Below are 10,407 nucleotides of genomic sequence, written 5' to 3'. Positions count from 1 at the left end.
AAGAGGATGCTCTGGGTTCCCCCTCTGCCTTTGAAGGCTGTGTGTCGTGACCAACAACATGCACCCCAACTGGAACATGTCAACATCCTGCAATCCTTGCTTTTCATCTATACACACCCAGACACACACACACACACACACACACACACACACACACACACACGCACGCACGCATGCGTCACGATAGAAAGAGCTAATTTTCAAAGGAATTCACAGGCAAAAACATTACATGGTGTCAAATCTGAAAACACACACACACACACACACACACACACACACACACACACACACACACACACACACACACACAAGAAGTTAGACTTTTGTCAACATCTACGAAGATTTTCAAGCAACCCCAAATTGAAGTGTCATGAGCAATGTTTGCCTGTATTTGTCTGTATTTATCTAGTAAGCGGTCATTCAGAAAGGACTGCTTTAAGCATGAGTGCCCATTTATTTCCAAGCGCTTATTCGATGAGGCTGAAATGGTGGAAAACAAGCTTCCCCAATGACAGATTTGATATCCTTAAGGAGGCCTGCTGTGCAGATGAAGACAGGCCCATTGTACATGATGACAGCAGCACACAGCAGATGCCACTCATATTAGCCACGTTCTGGGGGAACGTTTTAATCAGGCCCCTTAAAAAAAGAAATGACAAATGTATGCCTTCGTGTAATCCAGATGAGAGGAAGGAGAAAACCTCTCAGAAGGTCCACTGATTGGCACAGTCTAATATAACAACAAGCCCCCTGCTGTGGCTGTCTGTTCTGTCCCTCGTTCTGTCCCTTATATTATGTTCTCCTCTCCTCAGGAGGAGCAGCACCTGCTGAGGCGCTCTCCTCTCCTCTCTCCAGGAGGAGCAGCACCTCCTGAGGCGCTCTCTTCTCCTCTCCTCAGGAGGAGCAGCACCTCCTGAGGTGCTCTCCTCTCCTCTCTGCAGGAGGAGCAGCACCTCCTGAGGCGCTCTCCTCTCTCCAGGAGGAGCAGCACCTCCTGAGGCGCTCTCCTCTCCTCTCTCCAGGAGGAGCAGCACCTCCTGAGGCGCTCTCCTCTCCTCTCCGCAGGAGGAGCAGCACCTCCTGAGGCGCTCTCCTCTCCTCTCCGCAGGAGGAGCAGCACCTCCTGAGGTGCTCTCCTCTCCTCTCCAGGAGGAGCAGCACCTCCTGAGGCGCTCTCCTCTCTGCAGGAGGAGAAGCACCTCCTGAGGTGCTCTCCTCTCTGCAGGAGGAGCAGCACCTCCTGAGGTGCTCTCCTCTCTGCAGGAGGAGCAGCACCTCCTGAGGTGCTCTCCTCTCTGCAGGAGGAGAAGCACCTCCTGAGGCGCTCTCCTCTCTGCAGGAGGAGCAGCACCTCCTGAGGTGCTCTCCTCTCTGCAGGAGGAGCAGCACCTCCTGAGATGCTCTCCTCTCCTCTCCGCAGGAGGAGCAGCACCTCCTGAGGCGCTCTCCTCTCCTCTCTGCAGGAGGAGCAGCACCTCCTGAGGAGCAGACAGGCAGGCAGCACCCTGGGGTTTGGGTGTGGGTGGCTCCACGTGACAGGCTGGCAGCTGGGCCACATTAAGTGGAGTAATGACAAACGGGCCACTGCTGTTGGTTTTCCGGCTATAAGCGGTGCATCATAGCCTCTCAGGTGCTGTCATTCAACGCTCCTGTGTGTGTGTGTGTGTGTGTGTGTGTGTGTGTGTGTGTGTGTGTGTGTGTGTGTGTGTGTGTGTGCGCGTGTGTGTGCATGCGTGTGTGTGCGCGCGCGTGTGTGTGTGCACGTGGCCGCATGCACGTGTGTGTGTGTGGCTGTACTGCCCATCAAAGTCCTGGAGGATCCGTCTCCAGGCTCAGTGGAGAAAGTAGGGGGCCCAGATGTTTGAGCTCAATAAGCTTAAGGATGAGTTCATTGGGAGAACATCTGAGGCTTTTCAGCTCCATTCACCCCAGAAAGGAACGCTTAATCCAGCTAGTTTAAAGACACACGCGTATGTATCCTCTGCACAAGAAACAAGTTGAAGATGCAACTATTGTGCAAATTCTGTCGTGACCTATAATTATACTTGTCTTGGCATAGCAGTAGGCTACTTAGAATAATAAGGATGAAAGGGCAAAACACAGGACAGATCATTAACAGAAACAAAAATGTGTTGGTATGTGAGAGAGAATGAGAGAGAGAGAGAGAGAGAGAGAGAATGAGAGAGAGAGAATGAGAGAGAGAGAGAGAGAGAGAGAGAATGAGAGAGAGAGAGAGAGAGAGAGAGAGAGAGGGGGGGGGGGGGAGAGACTCTTAAGTAAATAGTTGAGATGGGCTTGTGGACAGCAGGAGGTGGGCTCAGACTGCATGGCCCCTGGTAAGTAGAAGTGTGGCTGTGCATGTAGGCGATCCTGTTTCAGTGGACCACTGCTCTAATGGATCCCTGAGAGGCCACACACTTCCTCAGCCAGACTGGCGGAGCGGCTGCAGCCGCAGAGTCGTGACAGAGCAGCAGAGGTCAGGTGTGGGGACGGACCCCCCGGGAGCAGGGGGGTTTGCTCTGGTCACAACACCCAACTTCCCCCCCAGCAGAGGAACAACAAAAACACTCCAGACCACATCAGGCAAACATCCAGGAAGAAGCCCGCCCACATGTCTCTCTGCAGACCGCTGTCTAAAAGCTGCAGCGACACACACGCACTGGGCACATTTTGGCATACCGTACTGTACTCTAGTCATGTGATATGTAATGCAATTATATCACGTGAAATCATAGAAAGCATTCCATAATACATAATCAGACCTAGGGGAAATACTATTTGTGTTTATTTTAACCCGTTTACTCCCAAGTTTGCCTCACATGAAAATGCAGCACTAGGAAGTTTAGACAATCGCAGGAAAGTAGTAATTTATGTATTAATTTGCACTTTTCTGTAAATTCACCTGATGGTTTCTGTTTTATCTTAATGCATTGAATCCCACCCACATGGTCCTCATAGCAAGTTTAAATAACACTTTTGCATACAATGACATACCATAAAAAATATATATATATATCCATAACATGCCATGTTATAATATTCAATCCCATTCCCCAATACACTAGACCAGTGGTTCTCAAAGTGGGGTCCGGGTGGTCCTTGAAGGGGTTCCATGAGGTCCCGAGCAAAAGGGAATAATTTATTTTTGCTGCTTCTCAGAACCTGTCTAATCACACACGCTGCTTCTCAGAACCTGTCTAATCACACACACTGCTTCTCAGAACCTGTCTAATCACACACGCTGCTTCTCAGAACCTGTCTAATCACACACGCTGCTTCTCAGAACCTGTCTAATCACACACGCTGCTTCTCAGAACCTGTCTAATCACACACGCTGCTTCTCAGAACCTGTCCAATCACACACGCTGCTTCTTAGAACCTGTCCAATCACACACGCTGCTTCTCAGAACCTGTCCAATCACACACGCTGCTTCTCAGAACCTGTCCAATCACACACGCTGCTTCTCAGAACCTGTCCAATCACACACACTGCTTCTCAGAACCTGTCCAATCACACACGCTGCTTCTTAGAACCTGTCCAATCACACACGCTGCTTCTCAGAACCTGTCTAATCACACACGCTGCTTCTCAGAACCTGTCTAATCACACACACGCTGCTTCTCAGAACCTGTCCAATCACACACACTGCTTCTCAGAACCTGTCCAATCACACACACTGCTTCTCAGAACCTGTCCAATCACACACGCTGCTTCTCAGAACCTGTCCAATCACACACACTGCTTCTCAGAACCTGTCCAATCACACACGCTGCTTCTTAGAACCTGTCCAATCACACACGCTGCTTCTCAGAACCTGTCTAATCACACACGCTGCTTCTCAGAACCTGTCTAATCACACACACGCTGCTTCTCAGAACCTGTCTAATCACACACGCTGCTTCTCAGAACCTGTCCAATCACACACGCTGCTTCTCAGAACCTGTCTAATCACACACACTGCTTCTCAGAACCTGTCTAATCACACACACGCTGCTTCTCAGAACCTGTCTAATCACACACGCTGCTTCTCAGAACCTGTCTAATCACAAGCGCTGCTTCTCAGAACCTGTCTAATCACACACACTGCTTCTCAGAACCTGTCTAATCACACACACTGCTTCTCAGAACCTGTCTAATCACACACATGCTGCTTCTCAGAACCTGTCTAATCACACACACTGCTTCTCAGAACCTGTCTAATCACACACACGCTGCTTCTCAGAACCTGTCTAATCACACATGCTGCTTCTCAGAACCTGTCTAATCACACATGCTGCTTCTCAGAACCTGTCTAATCACACGTGCTGCTTCTTAGAACCTGTCTAATCACACACACTGCTTCTCAGAACCTGTCTAATCACACACGCTGCTTCTCAGAACCTGTCTAATCACACACTCTGCTTCTCAGAACCTGTCTAATCACACACTCTGCTTCTCAGAACCTGTCTAATCACACACGCTGCTTCTCAGAACCTGTCTAATCACACACTCTGCTTCTCAGAACCTGTCTAATCACACACGCTGCTTCTCAGAACCTGTCTAATCACACACGCTGCTTCTCAGAACCTGTCCAATCACACACGCTGCTTCTCAGAACCTGTCTAATCACACACACTGCTTCTCAGAACCTGTCTAATCACACACTGCTTCTCAGAACCTGTCTAATCACACACACTGCTTCTCAGAACCTGTCTAATCACACACGCTGCTTCTCAGAACCTGTCTAATCACACACTCTGCTTCTCAGAACCTGTCCAATCACACACACGCTGCTTCTCAGAACCTGTCTAATCACACACGCTGCTTCTCAGAACCTGTCTAATCACACACACTGCTTCTCAGAACCTGTCTAATCACACACACGCTGCTTCTCAGAACCTGTCTAATCACACACACTGCTTCTCAGAACCTGTCTAATCACACACGCTGCTTCTTAGAACCTGTCCAATCACACACACTGCTTCTCAGAACCTGTCCAATCACACACACTGCTTCTCAGAACCTGTCCAATCACACACACTGCTTCTTAGAACCTGTCCAATCACACACACACTGCTTCTCAGAACCTGTCCAATCACACACGCTGCTTCTTAGAACCTGTCCAATCACACACACACTGCTTCTTAGAACCTGTCCAATCACACATGCTGCTTCTTAGAACCTGTCCAATCACACATGCTGCTTCTTAGAACCTGTCCAATCACACACGCTGCTTCTTAGAACCTGTCCAATCACACACGCTGCTTCTTAGAACCTGTCCAATCACACACGCTGCTTCTCAGAACCTGTCCAATCACACACGCTGCTTCTCAGAACCTGTCTAATCACACACACTGCTTCTCAGAACCTGTCTAATCACACGTGCTGCTTCTTAGAACCTGTCTAATCACACACACACTGCTTCTCAGAACCTGTCTAATCACACACACTGCTTCTCAGAACCTGTCTAATCACACACACTGCTTCTCAGAACCTGTCTAATCACACACACGCTGCTTCTCAGAACCTGTCTAATCACACACGCTGCTTCTCAGAACCTGTCTAATCACACACACTGCTTCTTAGAACCTGTCCAATCACACATGCTGCTTCTCAGAACCTGTCCAATCACACACACTGCTTCTTAGAACCTGTCTAATCACACACACTGCTTCTTAGAACCTGTCCAATCACACACGCTGCTTCTTAGAACCTGTCCAATCACACACGCTGCTTCTTAGAACCTGTCCAATCACACACGCTGCTTCTCAGAACCTGTCCAATCACACACGCTGCTTCTCAGAACCTGTCTAATCACACACACTGCTTCTCAGAACCTGTCTAATCACACGTGCTGCTTCTTAGAACCTGTCTAATCACACACACGCTGCTTCTCAGAACCTGTCTAATCACACACACGCTGCTTCTCAGAACCTGTCTAATCACACACGCTGCTTCTCAGAACCTGTCTAATCACACACGCTGCTTCTCAGAACCTGTCTAATCACACACGCTGCTTCTCAGAACCTGTCTAATCACCATGCTGCTTCTCAGAACCTGTCCAATCACACACACACTGCTTCTCAGAACCTGTCTAATCACACACACTGCTTCTCAGAACCTGTCCAATCACACACACTGCTTCTCAGAACCTGTCCAATCACACACACTGCTTCTCAGAACCTGTCCAATCACACACGCTGCTTCTCAGAACCTGTCCAATCACACACGCTGCTTCTCAGAACCTGTCTAATCACACACTCTGCTTCTCAGAACCTGTCTAATCACACACTCTGCTTCTCAGAACCTGTCTAATCACACACTCTGCTTCTCAGAACCTGTCTAATCACACACTCTGCTTCTCAGAACCTGTCTAATCACACGTGCTGCTTCTCAGAACCTGTCCAATCACACACGCTGCTTCTCAGAACCTGTCTAATCACACGTGCTGCTTCTCAGAACCTGTCTAATCACACACACTGCTTCTCAGAACCTGTCTAATCACACACACTGCTTCTCAGAACCTGTCCAATCACACACACTGCTTCTCAGAACCTGTCCAATCACACACACTGCTTCTCAGAACCTGTCCAATCACGCACACTGCTTCTCAGAACCTGTCCAATCACACACGCTGCTTCTCAGAACCTGCCCAATCACACACGCTGCTTCTCAGAACCTGTCCAATCACACACACACTGCTTCTCAGAACCTGTCTAATCACCATGCTGGTGGACCAGGGGGTCATGTGAGACCAGTTAAGTCTTTTATGGGGCCATGCCAGACAGACAGGGGGGATGGGACAGAGGCACACTGTCCTTTATAGACCATTGGGGATGGTGTGCCTCCATCTCAAGCCTGTTAAAGGACTCCTCAGCAGGCAGGCTCTCACAGCCTGGGGCTGGGCCATGTTGCACCTGGGCTCTGGGTTCCGTTAGGACTGCAACCAATGATTTCATTGTCGATTAACCTGTTGATTATTTTCCCGACGAATCGATTAGTCGTCCGGTCCATGAAATGTCACAAAATGGTGAAAATATATCAATCACTTATTTTTTCTCCAAAGCCCAAGATGACATCCTCAAATGTCTTCTTTTGTCCTGACCAACAGTCCACAAACCAAAGACCATCAGTTCACTGTCATATAGAAGACTAAAGAAACCAGAAATTATTCACATTTTAAGAAGCTGGAACGGGAGAATTTTAGTATTTTTTTTCCTTAAAAATGTGTCTAAATGATTTTCTGTCAATTGATTGAATTGACTAATCATTGCAGCTCTACTTCCCTTGACCCAGTCTTTCCCATCTCTCCCTCGCTGTTCTTCGCCTAGAACCTTTCCCTGTGGTCAGGAACTCTGATTTACATTCATCTAGCCGCCCCCTGTCTCATTTGGGACTTTGTGGTTTTGCTGTGTTCGGCCCGGAAAATAATGAAACACCACAGAAGAATGGACCTTTTACTCTTTTGTGTCCACATACTGATGACCTGCTGCCTTGACGGTTGTGTTGGTTCTCTTGAAGGCAGCAGAGTTGGACAGTGAAAGCATGCACCATATATATATGCAGTCTATACTATCGCCTCTTGAGGTTAGCTTGTGGTTCTGGTTAGTTTTATAATCCACAGGCAGCTGGAGAGGGAGAAGGGAACACACTCGACTTTTACTGAACCTTCCCCATCTCGGCTGACGGGCCTTTTATAAGACACATGTGCACCCACAAAAGGGCAAGCCTGTATCACTGGGATGAATACTAGTCTCATAAAGCCAAACGCTCCTCTATTAATTCACTACAGGGAATGAGAGGCGGGCTCGTATTGGCTGCACACCTAATTGAATTTTTACCTTTTAAAATCAACTGGCAATCTCCCCCAGCCTGGCCTCCTGGATCCAGCCATCCAGAGAGCCGAGCACTTTACAGCCGGCAAGAGAGAATTTACCACTACATTGGCTTTGTCATTTTGATTCATGCGGGGCCTGCTGGTGAGTGTGTTATTGTGAGACCCTGCAACCCCGCGCTCTCCGCCTGCGCCTCGTTCTCCTCCCTATGTTATTAACTCAGCATCTAAGATGTGCCCCGTATAAAAGCTTGACGAGTCGCAGCTGAGGGGACTCGGAATACTAGATAGTGTGAGAGGACGATTTTTTCTCTCTCTTTCACTTCTGTTTCCAAATTTGCATTGATTGAAATGTCACTGTCTGTCTCTAGTGTCTTCAATGTTCCTATGCTGCTGTGTGTCCCAGGTGGGCGGACGAAGGCGTGACAAGAGGAGGATCGGAGACATTTGAGTGCGGGGGGGAGCAAGCACGAGTGACAGTATTGAGAAGCACTTGATTTGGCATGCAGTACATGACAGCAGTGAGCAGTTAGGCCTACATTGATTTGGCACGCAGACAGTACATGACAGCAGTGAGCAGTTAGGCCTACATTGATTTGGCACGCAGACAGTACATGACAGCAGTGAGCAGTTAGGCCTACATTGATTTGGCATGCAGACAGTACATGACAGCAGTGAGCAGTTAGGCCTACATTGATTTGGCACGCAGACAGTACATGACAGCAGTGAGCAGTTAGGCCTACATTGATTTGGCATGCAGACAGTACAGGACAGCAGTGAGCAGTTAGGCCTACATTGATTTGGCATGCAGACAGTACATGACAGCAGTGAGCAGTTAGGCCTACATTGATTTGGCATGCAGACAGTACAGGACAGCAGTGAGCAGTTAGGCCTACATTGATTTGGCACACAGACAGTACAGGACAGCAGTGAGCATGTAGGCCTACATTGATTTGGCACGCAGACAGTACAGGACAGCAGTGAGCAGTTAGGCCTACATTGATTTGGCATGCAGACAGTACAGGACAGCAGTGAGCAGTTAGGCCTACATTGATTCAGGCCCGGTTCTACGGGGGTGCAAAAGCATGCATTGCACCCTTATTTTAATTGTCTGCATGCTCAGTTGAAAAGTAAAAAAAAAAAAAAAAAAAAAAAAAAAAAATTTTTTTTTTTTTTTTTTTTTTAAATAAATGCTACAGCTGCACACTTACTGTTTAAACTTGAATTATCGTTGTTGTTTTTCTTTGTTCTTTGATGTGATTTTATGGCTTTTTGGCACCTATATGTAACCTTTTAAGGTTGAGATAATTGTATTATCATTATATGGTCCAAATATTTCAGTAAAGCACTTGAAACACTTGAAATATTCTTGCTTGGGTGGTATCATTCTACTTGAAATGATGGTCAAATGCATTATTTTTAGTAAAATAACATGTCAAATTTTTCGGGCGGCCGGCCTTCGGCCGGCCACCCGAGTGGGCCCGGCCTTCGGCCGGGCATCTGCACCCCTTCCTATCTTGGATGCACCCTTAGTCATCTGGTTCTGGAACCGGCCCTGCATTGATTTGGCATGCAGACAGTACATGACAGCAGTGAGCAGTTAGGTCTACATGATCGTGGATATAACAGACTCCTGTTAAACTCTCGCCTTTCCTTCGGCTGTAACACAGTTTTTCTCACCCACCCTTTAAGGCCATGGCACACCAATCAAACATTCTCAAACAAACACCAACAAACACCAACAGACAATTGTCTGTGAATGTTGGCAGATGTTGGAGATTGTTTGAAAGCATGGCACACCGACCAAACATATTCAGCACAACAGTCCCAAACATGTAAAAAAGAAACACCAGAAAAATGGAAACTGCACTGTGTTACAGCACATAGAAGATGGCTCAGACTGACAAAGTTAGTTATACATCTGTCGATTGTATTAAATACAATGATACACCCAGTTTATTTATTTTGTAGCGACAGATGGCCTTAAACGCCACACTCACGTGACGCTTCTTGAGAGAGAGGTGAGGTAACTACATCTTTCTGCAGACTTTATCGAGGGACCATGAAGGCGTCATGTGACAGGCTAACGCTAGTTGAAGCCTGGAGCTGGAGGTCCTGCTGGTGGCAGCTGCAACAGTGTTTTCTCTGCTATCAACCTGGTTAATCTCGCTATATTCTTCATCACAGCGGGTCATTACCCACTGTGCACTTAATCGTGCACTAGTTCTGCATAAGCACCTGCAGCTCTCTCCTTATTTTACTGACGTTCTCAGTGATCACAAGGCTGTTTACATGTGTTTCTGAACGGCTAGCTAGTTATTAGCATAGCTCGCTGTTAGCCGTCATGGATGTTCTCTCTCTCCCTCATTATGTAACCTTGCTGCGCATAACATTACTTATTTGCGGGAGTGCATGGGAGAAGTCTCCCGCTAGTGTTCTTGATGCCCAGTGTGATGGCACATGGTTGGCAGAGAAACGTATGTTTGCTGCGTCGCGTGTAACGTTAATTTAGAGGAGGCTCTGCCTCTGACCAAACTGACCAGACAACCGGATGCATTAGGCGCGCATGCGTGAGCTCCGTTTCCATGGATAC

The 10,407-nt window shown here is 47.8% G+C and overlaps 1 protein-coding gene across 1 annotated transcript in view; it reads left to right on the top strand.

Moving 5' to 3' along the window:
• The window catches only part of LOC310777817 (mitogen-activated protein kinase kinase kinase 20-like), a gene marked incomplete at its 3' end in the record, with an annotated part of 26,043 nt that extends 25,323 nt beyond the window's left edge, over positions 1–720 (top strand). Inside the window, exon 13 of the mRNA XM_083638171.1 lies at positions 683–720. Within this exon, the coding sequence (XP_083494297.1) occupies positions 683–720 (38 nt within the window). The remainder of the gene's footprint in view (positions 1–682) is intronic.
• Between the last annotated feature and the right edge of the window lie 9,687 nt (positions 721–10,407).

Source organism: Poromitra crassiceps, assembly GCF_964638095.1.
Source record: "Poromitra crassiceps genome assembly, chromosome: 6".
Taxonomy (NCBI): Eukaryota; Metazoa; Chordata; class Actinopteri; order Beryciformes; family Melamphaidae; genus Poromitra; species Poromitra crassiceps.
The sequence above is the reverse complement of the archived record's forward strand: the minus strand, read 5'-3'. Positions and strand labels throughout refer to the sequence as shown.